This window comes from Lycorma delicatula, chromosome 2 (genome assembly GCF_047948215.1).
Source record: "Lycorma delicatula isolate Av1 chromosome 2, ASM4794821v1, whole genome shotgun sequence".
Taxonomy (NCBI): Eukaryota; Metazoa; Arthropoda; class Insecta; order Hemiptera; family Fulgoridae; genus Lycorma; species Lycorma delicatula.
This window is the reverse complement of record NC_134456.1, coordinates 216,628,710-216,642,398: the sequence shown is the minus strand read 5'-3', so window position 1 is coordinate 216,642,398 and position 13,689 is coordinate 216,628,710. Positions and strand designations below refer to the sequence as shown.

The 13,689-nt window shown below is 33.9% G+C and overlaps 1 protein-coding gene across 1 annotated transcript in view; it reads right to left on the bottom strand.

Annotated features, from left to right (window-relative positions):
* Positions 1–13,689, bottom strand: part of eIF2Bepsilon (eukaryotic translation initiation factor 2B subunit epsilon) — an 80,275-nt gene that overhangs the window by 48,237 nt on the left and 18,349 nt on the right. Inside the window, exons 5-6 of the mRNA XM_075357192.1 lie at positions 10,314–10,558; positions 1,012–1,119 (exon numbers count right to left, since the gene is read on the bottom strand). Of these exons, the coding sequence (XP_075213307.1) occupies positions 1,012–1,119; positions 10,314–10,558 (353 nt within the window). The remainder of the gene's footprint in view (positions 1–1,011; positions 1,120–10,313; positions 10,559–13,689) is intronic.

Here is a 13,689-nt window from a genome sequence, read left to right as displayed (position 1 = left end):
ATTTTCACCAATTTTCAGATGAATATCAGCTAGTTTGATTCTCGCATTTAAAGATCTGTTAACTACCCTAATTTCATAATCATCAGAATCCTCAATTGACTTGAATATTTTACACAATGTTTAATCAACTGTGAACAAATGTTGCTGTACTTGTAATGACATCTACAGAAAAGTGCATGCTCAGATTTGTAATGACAACACTGCGGCAGTGGTAAAAGGAAATGATACTTATTTTTACCTACTTTATATAACTGAGCTATTGTTGCTTACAACAATTTGTAAATGACAGTCAATAGCCCTGAACAGCAGCTTCAGAGTGCTTTCAAGCATTTTCTGCAATGTGCATCACACAACTATGCTTGCATTATAGACAATGAAGTATAATTAATTCCTTCATGACATCCTGCCCTGTAGAGAAGATGGGCATTATACATGTACTTATTTGGGCATACTCAAGAGGTGCCCTGCAAACTAACATCAGGAAACAGACCATGCGTATAACGTCCGCCCAACCTTCTTCATGATATAAAAATTAATTTAGTCTTTTTTGCAGTCTTCCAGGCAACAACTTAAAAAAAAAACAGATTTTTAAAAGATATTGCACATGGTAGTAAAGCCAAAAATAAAATATGTTGTGGTTTGACTCTGACAACCATCCATTCAGGCAGAAACATAGGAACATCACCTAAATCTGAACCCGTTATACTTGCTGAACTAAAACCATTTTAGATTTCATTTTAACTCACTGACTGAGCCATTAGGCTTAAAATATTAATTAATGAAGACCAGTTAATTGTCTTTCTTTTAGTGAAAATCCTCCAAAAAATAAAGTAGACACGTTGATATAAACATTTTCTAGCTTTAATTATCTTCAATAAAAAAAAAACTTTTACGTAAAAATAAGCAAAAAACCTGCATTATTTAAAAAGACAACTCATTAATTAACTAATTGCATCTAATCACACAACACAAGAAAATACTTAAATGCCAACTACATACTATATTTCTTACAATGATAGTGTAACATTTTTTCCTAGGTACACGCTATGCCTCTGGAAACCATAAGGAAATCCAGCATCTGGGACCACAGGGTAAACCCAACGGTGAATAACATCATGCCTATAAAAAAAAAAAAAACTATATACTTAACACAGATTGAACATAAAGAATAATAAAAAAATACAAACAATATTATGACCATATCCAAAAAAAATCCATCATTTAAACATTTCAAATTATCATCAATTATAACAATTATCATCAATTATAATTATCTTTTATTCTGTTTATAAATTTTTTTGTAAACAAATTTATAAACAGAATAAAAGATAATGGGTATGGGTATGCTGGGATCCAAAACAAGAAGCTAAATGATACAACCATGATGACACAGCAAATAAAATCTATTTATTTCAGAATTCTTAAATTCCACTCGCTGTACATACAGATGATTGAGTGCTTGTATGGTGAGATTGTGCCGGGACAGTTGTGGCTTATTTTTAGTAATAGTTATTAAGAGTATTTAATACTACATATAAATGTTTGTCATTTAAATAATATAACCATAATAATATATCCTATTGATTGTTTATTTTTTTACTCCAATTTGTTTTTCATGCCAACTTCAACATGTTGTGTTCTACTTATCTAAAAACAGTGTGTAGGTTGAAATGTATTATGTGCAGCAACTGTAGCAGTAATTTTCACTCACAGTTTTTTAATCTTACTCAAGAAGAGGTTAATTTCATTGAGCAAGAAATAAAATTTGGAGGTGTGCCATCTGTGAAAATGAAAAAAGAAAGAGTGTTGTCCTGCAATCAGCAGCTGAAGAGGTTCGATTACAATGAAAGATATTATGGAGTTACTAAACAAAATCCACAAAGAAAACCAGAAAATGGACAGAAATTTAGGGTATTTGACCGAAGCATGCCACAGAGAAATTGGGGCACTATCAAAAAAAAAATTTAAGCTCAAGAAGAAAAAATACAACATAATCTTACTAAGGTTGACGATCTGTCAGGTGAGCTAAAAACAAAAAAAAATAATTTAATTTTGCTAAATGAAATTAGTGAACTTAAACAGTATTCTTGTGTGAATAATTTAGAAATACATAGTACATCCAAACAGAAAAATGGAAATTTAGATTTATTAATGCAGAATGTTGCTAAAGCTCTTGACTAACAGATATCTAAAACTGACATAAATGTGTGCCATACGCTAAGTAACAGAAACCAAAAAAGATAAGCTACAATTATAGTTCGCTTTACCAGAAGATTCGTAAAAGATGGCATCTTAAATAGAAGGTATATCAATAGGGACTCTCAATAAAGAATATGAGGTTGCCAAATGGTAATCCAGTGTATATATGAGGATTATTTTTTTTTCAAGGTCCGATAGGTCACGAAATTAAAACCACAGTGAAAATAAAAAATTTTTATTGTAACAAGTACTTACCAAGTTACGCTATTTCTCTACATAGTCGCCACTTCGATTTAGACATTTGTCATAGCGTGGTACCAAATTTCCAATAGCCTCGTCATAGAACGGAGCCGCCTGTGTTTTCAGCCATGTTTCTACGCTGGTCTGCAGCTTGAAGTCTGTGCCAAAATGTTGTCCTCCTAGCCAGCGTTTCATGTGAGCAAAGAGGTGAAAATCGGATGGAGCCAAGTCCGGGCTGTATGGTGGGTGATCAAACACTTCCCAAAGAAAACGCTGCAGGAGCTTCTTTGTTACAGCTGCAGTGTGCAGTCGAGCATTGTCATGGAGAAAGACAATGAATTGAAAGATTCTGAATTGCCCTTCGTAGACGTTGAAGAAGTCATGCAGTATGAGGCTGCAGTGATGGTCGTGCCATGTTCATGAATTCCACCAAGCGAACTCCATTCCGGTCCCAGAACACAGTAGCCGTACACTTTCTGTTGGAGAAGGTTCGCTTTAACTTCTTTGGTTTAATGGGAGAATAAGAATGCATCCACTGTTTGGATTGTTCTTTTGTTTTGAAATGGACCCATGTCTTGTCCTCTGTGACAATTTTGTTCAAAAAAATCTTCTCCTTCATTGTGGTAGCGCTGGAGAAACGTTAGGGAGGCGTCCATTCTCATTGTTTTGTGATGGTCGGACAGCATCTTGGGTACCCCATCACACACACAGTTTGCAGTACTGAAGTCTCTCACTCACAATGGTGTAGAGATGACCTTGAAATTTCAGGAAACAAATCACTCAATACAGAAATTGTGAACTGACAATTTTCTCGAATTGCCTCATCCACTCACTCAACGAGATCATTGGTTGACAATCGCTTCCTTCCCAGACCGCCTGCATCATGAACATCTGCATCTCCTGCTTTAAAGTCCCTGCATCATTGTCACACTTTGCAGTCACTCATTGAAGTTTCACCATACACATTACTTATTCGTCAATGAATTTCAGCTGCACTACACCCCTCAGCCTGAAGAAATCGAATTACCACACGCACTTCACACTTGGCGGAAGATGCTATTGTTGTAGACATGTTTAGTGGTAGCTGCGTGTTCAGAACTAAACGAAGTGACACAGCGTGATTGAAGGCCATACTAGAGACACTGCGCAACACATATGCGCAAAGCTTCATCCGATTTTTGCATGGGTTTTTATTTCGCGACTGACCTTGAAAAAAAAATAACCTGTTGTAATTCAAATATTTGTGGATATGTAGCAGAAAAATTTCTTTACGCAGAAGTGATTGTGCTTACTTCAGTTGATAATGTCAGTAAATTTAAATAATGCTTTATTAAGAGTTTTATTATTATTTACTTTTTTCTTTAAATATTGTTTAGTGTTTGCTAAGTTTTTTATAATTATCCTTTTCTTTTTTCTTTTACGGAAGGTAAATCTTTATTTCTAATTCATCAAAATACAAGGAGCATGCGTAAAAATTTTGATTTATTCTTAAATGAAATTATTGTTTTAAAATTATTTCCTAAAATAATAGCATTAACTGAGATATGAATTTATGATGAACTAAATAATTATAAAATTGATGGATATAATCTTTATGCCCACTGTAAAACTTACAGAGTTGTAGGTATAATAGTGTGCATGCAAAACGATATTAGTCAAGGTTGATGAGGCCAGTTTCTTATCGGCTGACAACATTTGTTTATCTCTATCTGTTGATAATTATGTTTTTAATATTTTTGCATTTTATAGATATCATTGGTCGATAACGGAGGTATTTATTGAGTTATGTAATTTCTTAGATATCCACAATAGTAAGCCTATATTGATGCTTGTAGCAGATAAAATATGAATCTTTTAGAGGATAATGATATTGTTAATAAACATATATTTTTGCGTTATTCAAATTGTATGGAATGTCTGGTCACAGCCCTATGAGATTGGATACAAACACTTGTATAAATCATTTTTTCATTAAATGTAAACAATTCAAAGAAATGTCTTTAAATTTCTTTGCTGATGTTGCACATACTGGCAGCACAAACCATTCCCTTATACTTGTCTGGAATGATATTAAAAAGTTTATATACAAAGTAAACTGAGAATGTAACACTCTATATCAATATAATTTTGTTTAAACAAGAGATCTTAAATGCTGATTGGAATAAAGTATTTAATGAAAAAGACATAGACAGAGCTTTTGAGCTATTTTACCTATTAGCTACTGAGCTATTTTTTAAAGGTATGGTCTGAAAAAAGCAAAGAGTTTAAAACAAAAACTAAAAATATTATCAAAATTAATCCCTGGATATCAGATAATTTATTAAACAGAATTAAAGAAAAAATTTATTGTTTAAAAAAGTTAAAACTCAACCATGTAATTTAGATTTAAAAATATATTACAGTAGGAACAAGAATAGACTAATCTATGATATAAGGAAGTCTAAAGGATTATATTTTAGAATTTTTTTTTATTAACAACACTGGTAATATTAGGGTACACTGAAAACTAATTGATCAGTTACTTGGAAAAAAGGATTAAAATATGAAATAAATGGAATTAAGGCTAAGATAAATTTTTACCTCAACTGAAGTCAGAGCCACTATTTTCACAGAGGCTACACATTATCTGGAGATTGAAAAAATTATAGTCTATGAAAATGAAAATTTCATCTGGTTTTGATGAGATTTCTTCATATGCCCTAAAGTTTGTGTGTGAACATATTTCTCATGTTTTTGCATATTTATGCAATTAAGTGAGCAGTCAGCTAAATTTCCGGATAAACTTAAACAAGCACTGGTAGTTCCTATTTATGAAAAAGGAGATAGTAATTATGACAGGATCTTTAGGCCCACAGCACTGCTTTCACAATTTTTAAAGATTCTGGAAACTGTAGTAGAGTCAAGACCGGTTAACTTTCTAAATAAAAATTATTTCCAGTGTTAATCAATTTAGCTTTCAGAAAAATTAAGGCACTGAAAATGCCTTACTTAAATTTGTCTCACAATTGGTAAACGGTATCAATGAAGATTCTACAGTTTGCGCCTTCTTTCTGGATTTGAAAGAAGGACTTTCATGATCAAAGAAGGACTTTGATGTCATTGATCATAATATATTATTAAATAAGATGGATCAAGTAGATATAAAGCCTTTAACTGGTTTGAATCCTACTTAAAGGGAAGAATGCAAAAGGTTAAAATTAAAAATACACTCAGTAATGAGGGAGTTTTAGAATTCAGGGTCCCTCAAGGTTCAGTTTTGAGCCCAATTCTGTTCCTAATTTACATTAATGATGTCTGGCAAATTTCAAGGTAATTTAACCTCATATGCAGATGATACTGCACTTTTTTATAGAGAAAAAAGCTTTGACTGAGTTTTGAAATCTATCAACGAGGACTTATTTAAAATTAGGTTGTGGTTAACCAAAAACGAGATTACCTTAAATGTATCTAAAATCCAAATACATGATTTTCCAATTAAAGGGTGAGAAATCTAGCAACTCGCATGCTAGATATCACAATCTCACTCGCTCTAGAATAGCCGAATGTAGTTGCATTAGTACTGATCAAGTCAACGTTATGAAATATCTAGGTGTAAATCATTGCAATCTTTCATGGGAAAAACATATTCTTAGTCTAAAGAATGAAATGTTTTGTTACGTGAGAAAGTTTTATTATCTTCAGGATTTCTGGCCGATTAGTGTACTAAAAATGCTTTACATGGCTGTGGTTAAATCACGATTAAGATATGGAATTGAGTGTTGGGGTGGTGCATATTTCAATAAAATCCAACCCACATTGATAAGCCAGAAACATCTTATATGTATATAAAATACCTACTAGGACACATTCATTCCTGTTTTTTACTTCCTTGTATGAAGTAAAGGAAGTAGGAAGTACTGTGATCGTGAAAAATTTCAGTTTTCAGATTTCAACAGAAATATCCATTTTGACTAGTTTCAGCGTGATGTCTGTCCGTATCTCACATAACTTAAAAACGATTAGCCACAGTATGTTGAAAGTTTGGATTTAGGACTGTTGTAACATCTAGTTGTGCACCTGCCCTTTTCATTGCAATTGACTGAACCAAAAGTGTCCAACAAAGCCAAAAATAAATAAAAAATGAATTTTGGACTTTTTCTTAGCTGCAGTAATAAGCCCTTATGATAGCTTTTCAATGATACATCTATCATAAGTGGTATTTATTTTCATTGGTTCCAGAGTTATAGCCAAATGAAATTTTAATTAATGAAATATTTGGATCTATAAGGGGGATCACATCGTTTCGAATCAGACTTCATCTCGTTTTTTACTTTTTTAACATTTTTTTTTAAAATTAAATATATTGATTTATTAATAATTATTAACCCGTGATTTTAAAAAAAATTTAACAATAAATAATTATTCAATAATAAAAATAAAATAAATAAAATTAAAAAATTCACAAGTTATTAGTGAAATAAAATTTTATGTACTTTTAAAAATGTATACATGTAAATTTAATATGCATTATTGCATATGTGTATATGCAATAGAGTTTGTGAAACATCTGATTATTTAATATTAATTGAAAATTACAATTTAGAATTGTATTATTTTTGGAAAGGTTGACGATTGTAAATGAAAAATAAAGTGTAACTAAAGGAAAACACGGGATTTATTCAATAAATTCAAATAATAGTCAAATATTGTATAAGGATAGCCCACTACAGTATATGATTAAAAGTTATAGTATCCTAAATTTATTAATGTAAATAAATAAATAAACTGAATATGGACAAAGTGCAACACTCTGAATTATCAATAACAGATCTTAAGACATTAGAATTAAAAGGAATAAACTTAAACAATTTGTCGATGGCTAGGAAAGATAATATGGTCAGAGGTGATGTATCGATGTGGGTAATAATATTATATTGTATATTAATTGTAATTGTTATTATGGTATTGTATATTGAAATATTTATAGGAAAACACACCTGTGCCTGATTAATAAACCCCTCAGTGTTTTATTTGCGAATGAGGAAGTTATGTTACAGTAAAATCCTGACGCATTGCACTCCATAAGCTATGTGTGCTTCATATCACTCAATATTTAGAAATCTACCATATGATGGAATGCAATGTAGCTACATCCTGTACCAAGTGTACAGAATAATTATTCAGTTTTGAATATACTCTCATCGAGTAAAGTTCTATTGCAGTACTCGTTCGATACACTTCATTGCCCTATTTAATTCATCATTAACATACACATACGCAAAATGATGTTAAAAGTTAATTATTTACAGTTAATGTATACAAACTGTAATAACGTTAATTGTGTAAATAAAGTTCATGTTTGATTTATTAATAATTATTAACCTCTGATTGCAAAAAAATCTTTATGATAAATTAGAATTCAATAAGTTATTAATGAAATAAAATTTGATGTACTTTTAATTTTTTTAAATGTGTACATGTAATTTAATAGTTGTACAAGGAACTCATGTGGTGTCCACATCATAATTTTGTATCTTGAACTTGCTCCCTTTGAAGCATTTATACTTGTTTAAGAGACAAACTTTTCTTTCTTAGGAGTGGAGATAAGGCTCTTAAATATAGACTATTTGACAAAGTAAGGGTAATTTTGTACTTCCTAGACCCCAGAAGAAGTGATATCGTAGATTTATCACTTATATGGTACCAAAGGTTTATAATTTTTTGCTAAATTGTGTGAAGGATAGGTTTAAATTAGTTCAGAATTTCTCTCGAGCGCTGGCTCATTCAGTATGAAAACATTGAGTTATTTTTTGATTCAATCGTGACTAAAATTGACAAGTTATCCTAGGGAAGCATAAATCTTATGGCTTTCGTGAATCACCTTTTGATTTTTAATGACAAACTGAATGATTCTTTCCTCTCTTTAATATTTCTATAATTTACAGCAATTGTTAAATTTCTACTCATCCACTTTTGTCCTCATTTATATATCTTTAGTAATCTTCAATGTTTTAATCATAACTCCTAACACAAGATGGTAACTCCTAAAACAGGACTCTTGTCCTCAACGAGTACCTAATTTTCCAAACTACTATTTAATCACAAAAATTATTATTTCATCATAAATTACTGCATCACAGTTTTAAATTAGAAAACTATAGTTACTCTTGTGAGTCTATTATAGTTCAATTAGAAGCTATGAGTACAAACTGTTGTAGGTCAGCAGAAGTATTTATATAATTCATAAGCTATGTCTAATTTGTAACTCTGTTGTATATTCTAAATGGTATTGTATTGCTTGCCTTAAAAACTGCATTCCTAGTTTGAAAAATATATTATTATTATTATTATTATTATTATTATTATTACTATACAGAGGATGATTTACCAGGTTATGCAGATACTCTGGCTGCTCATTGCCAAAGTTTGGTTAAATTTAGCTTTATATTGCTCTAAATAAAAGTCCATTTTACTTGACTGTTATTCGCTTTCTGTTTACTTTATTTATACTATTGTGTTGAGAATTAAATTTCCTACAAGTTTTATTAAAGAGTTTTATTTGTTTATTGACAATTTAATAAAGTTATTAAAAGTCAAATGAAAATAAGTGTTTTTTTGTGTTTTTCACCAGTTTTATAAAAAAACCTAGATAAGTTACAGTTCTAGGACTCATTTTTTTTCAATTTGTCAGATTGAATTTCATATGAAACCATCAAATTAACTTACATTTTTATGTCCCAAGAATTTCTGTATGGCTTCATTTACTGGAGATGAAATCTGGGTGAAATTTTTCACCAGTTGTAATTCGTTAACAAAGCGATATTGTTATCTATGTTAATATTGTACATTTTTCTTTATTTTTACACATAGAATGAGCTGCCAAAGTACCTGCATAACCTGGTAAATATTTGTATATCAGATCAATCAGCAGGAAACAATTAAATGGCCAGGTCGGGTACAGTACACTCAAAAAGAACTTCTGGCTAAATCTGATATATTATAATCAACAGCTGCAAATTTTTAACAAACATGTACATTTCATTATTCTTCCTGCTATTACAAAATGTAAAATTTCTAAAAAAATATGAGTATAAAAAATAACTTATAAATTAGCTTATACATATAAAGTGAAATATGAAAAAACAAATTAGAGAAACTTGTTTGTACCTAAATGGAAAAAAGCTAATAATTATAATCAACCCTAAAATATCTGCAATGAAAAAATAAATTATTATTTTGGTTTTCTACATTTTAAACCACGAAAAAGCATTAAATCAGCATTACAATGATGCTTTATTGTAGTATATCACATATACTATCACATATTTCAACAACTAATCCACTACCTCCCATTAATATATCTGAGAGGGAGAGATTATCCCCAACCATTTCTATTCAAAACTTTCCTACTTTTTAATGTGTTTTCCAGTATAATGAGATTTTTCTAACACTGCAAAATAAGTGGGAGTCTCAGCTTTGGTCTCTAATCTTCATCCAACAAGCCATTTCTTCAAGTTTGGTAAAAGGAAGTAACTGGGAGCCAAATTTGATGAAGAAAATGCATGTGGAAGAACTCATGTGTAGGTCACAAACTTTTACAGCAACAACCTGAGATATGTATGCAGGTGCATTATCATGGTGAAAGAGCTATCTCTTTTTGGCCATATGTGGGAGTTTAGCCTGAACAACATCCTTCAATTGATCTGTAATGAAGTGTAATACTCCCCAATAATGGTCCTGTCTTTTTCCAGGTATTCTATGAGCACCACATGATGTTGATGGTGTTTTTAGGTGTTCTGAGCATTCACCATCTTGAATGGATGGACAACCATGCTTAAATCCAGCAGCCCACTTCTTTACTATTAAAAACAAAAGAAAAGAAAAGATTAACTTACGTAACTGTCTGATAATCAACCCAGTTTGAAACAGTAGCAGCATAATTTTGGCATGGTAAAAAGTGGCAATATAATGTACTAGCTAATATTTCTTCATTCATAAGCAACCCTCGAATAAAATCATCTGCAGTTTCAAAATCAAAATTGTCTGAAAATAGAGGTGGCACACTTGAAGAACAAATATAGACTTTTGTATTCAGCAGTCCATGACATATATTAACTTGACTATAATTCAATATTATTTCCTGAAACAATTAAAAATCAAATAAATAAAAAAATACTGATATAATTAAACAATGAAAATAAATTACATCAACTATCAACAGTGATAGTACATATGCAAGAAACTGATAATTACAAAACATCCTATTACCAGTCTTTTTATTGATCCACAAGTCAACAAAAAAAAAATTTGGAACTGAGATAAAAGTTGGCGAATTATATTTTTATGCTGAATCTTAAAATGAAATCAGTTCTTCTTCATTACCCTCAGATTTTTAGTTATGACCCTTTAAAATGTTGAGAAACTGCTTAAATAATAAAATACAAAAATAGTAATTATGATAAAAATCCAACCTTTATTTTGCAGAAATTAACGTTTATTTTATTTATTTTTTCTTAGTTTCCTTTTGTGTTCAGTGAAGTCTTCTCTTTTTGTCATCCAGCAGTAGTCATTCATTATAGATTCATTTGCCTTGATAACACTGTTCCATCTACAACACATCTTGGTGTAACCTTTTTCCTTGTTTGTTGCTGATGTCACCCAAGTTCACGCAGAAAAAGTCCAAATGAGAATGTAAAAAATGAATTTTCAATGACATTCTGCAGCCTAAATTTTTGTATTTCACTAAGAGTTCATTTATAAAGCTGATCATGGTTTTCACCTTTTTTGTTTCCAAGAAAACCAGTAACAAATCTTTGACTTCTTTTCTTCTTCCATGCAACTAGTTCTTTAGGATTCAGTTTGTTATATTATAAATATATTTTATTAATTTTCTTATTTGTGGCCCAATGAATATTCCCTCTTTTAATCTGGCTTCACTTAGATGTGAAAAACCCTCACCTACATATTTAAAGCTGTCTCCATCTTTATCTAATGCTTTTACAAAATTCTTCATTGGCCTAATTTTATGTGTAGAGGTGGTAAAATAATACAATCTGCTTCAACAAAGAGAATATTGACAATATTTTCCTTTCCTGGGATAAAATTATTTCTTTTTGGCATTTTTTTTTTTTTTTTTTGAGTAATGCTATTTATGAATGCCTAGGCAGTGTTGGACTCGCTAACATGTTCCGCAATGTTATCAGGTGTGCATGTGTTCCTGCGCACTACTGACTAAAACTCCACTTCTGACTATTGCACTAAAAATCCTGCTGAAACCTCTATATCAAGCAGTGCGGAGAAAATGGTAGGTAGAACTGTGCAGGGAGAGCGAAGCTGCGGAGGGCAAAACCAGTCCAAAGGGCGCCTCCTCATGAAGTAAGGGTGGTGAAGAACAGTGATGTGATGGTCGATTCTAAGCCAGAGGTCTTGGGGGCGAAGCCTTCTATATAGAGATCTGGCTCTGGGGCTGATGGTTTGGGGAGGATCGAGGAGATGCGGTCTGCATGGACTAAATTCTCCTCAAAGAAGAAGTCTTGAATTACGGTGGAAGCTCGACAGTTAGTCAACTCTTACTTATCCAATTGTAGTTTGATGGTTGGTGAACTGGCTTTAAAGTGTGAAAGCCTCCAGGGTGCCAACCGGGCCCTTGATACAGTTGTGTCAAGGCTCTTGGGCAAGTTTGACCAGGTGGTGGAGGGAGTCAGCAGTTTCAAGCCAGTGACGGGTGAAACCCTTGGTGAACTTGTAAACTATTAAACAGGTGGAGGAGAAGGTTAAGAAGCCAATCTCCTTTGCCACAGTAACTGCCACCCCTGGGCCTAAGCGGCTTAGTCCACCGCTGCCAGTCAAGGCTCCGGCTGCAAAAATTAAGAGGCCCACTGTCAAGTTGGTCTTGATCCCACTTGGTCTGGGGGCTTTGTCTGCAATGACGGAGCTAACCCTGAAAAAGGTCCTGGACTCAAGGAAAGAAAAGTTCCAGATTTCCCAGGTCACGAAAACAAGGGGCAATAGCGTTGTGCTGGAGGTTGTAAATGAGCAGCAGGCTGGAGGCCAATATTCTTAAGAATGATCTGAAGGCTCAGTTGCTAGCCCAGCCGAGGTCGCAAATATTGGTCTACAATTTGCTGAGGGCAACAAGAGTAGAGGAGCCTGAAATCCTAAGGGCCATACACAGCCAAAATCCTGTGTTGGATATGGCTGTCGAGAACTTTCCCAAGAGGACCAAAGTGGTCCGGCAATTAGAGTGGAAAGAGGCCCCAAACAGCCACTGGATAATTGAGACCTTACCAAAGATTGGGCAGGTCTTGGTGGCCGGTGGTCGGCTGTTCCTTGGGTAGACCTTATGCAGGGTTGTCGACCATATAGAAGTACCCCGGTGCTTCAAATGTCAGAGCATTGGTCACACCTCTCTCCGCTGTAGAGCACAGTCGGAGATGTGTGGTCATTGCACCCTTGCTGGGCACAGGGCAGCTGACTGCTCTAATAAGACAGCATCCGCGAATTGCGCTCCCTGTGCTTTGGTAATAGGATTTCATGCCGGACACCGGGTTGGGGACAAGCAATGTAGATCGCACGACATAGCTCGGTCGAAAATCGTGAATAATACGCCGTATGGCGATGGCCGAATTGGGGGAAGCTTTCCAGGATGGTCGTCACCATATCAAACGCTTGCGCCTGGGGCAGTTAAACATGCATCATTCCCGGGCGGCCACCAATGAAGCCATGAGGATCCTTGAGGAGTACAAGCTCGAGGAACTCTTGGTCCAGGAGCCGTACGTGGTCGGGGATAGGGTGGTCGGCTTCCACGGAGTTGATGTTATTCAATCTCGTGGAGGACAGCCGCTCTCTGCGATTGTTGTCAGCTCGGTTTCTTTGGGTGTCTTCTAGGTGCCCCCCAGTTTTCTGATAAGCAATACACCGTCGTGCGAGTCACGAGGGGTATGCTTGAAGTCGTACTAATGTCGGGATACTTCCAGGTTGCATGTATCCCGACATTAGTACGACTACTTAGTATCGACTACAATAGTATCGACGACTTGCTGGCGAATTTGGGACAGATCCTGGGCGGTCTCCCAGACATCAGAGTGCTGGTTGCTCTGGACGTTAACGCCAAGTCTTCCACCTGGAGTTCACCACTCACTGACTCCAGAACGCTGATCTCGCACAGTTCGTACAATTCAGGAACCTCTACTTGCTTACCGAGGCAGAACAACCGCCGACTTTCTCTTCCGAACTGGGGGGAAAGAGGTCATCAACGTCACCTTGGTGACG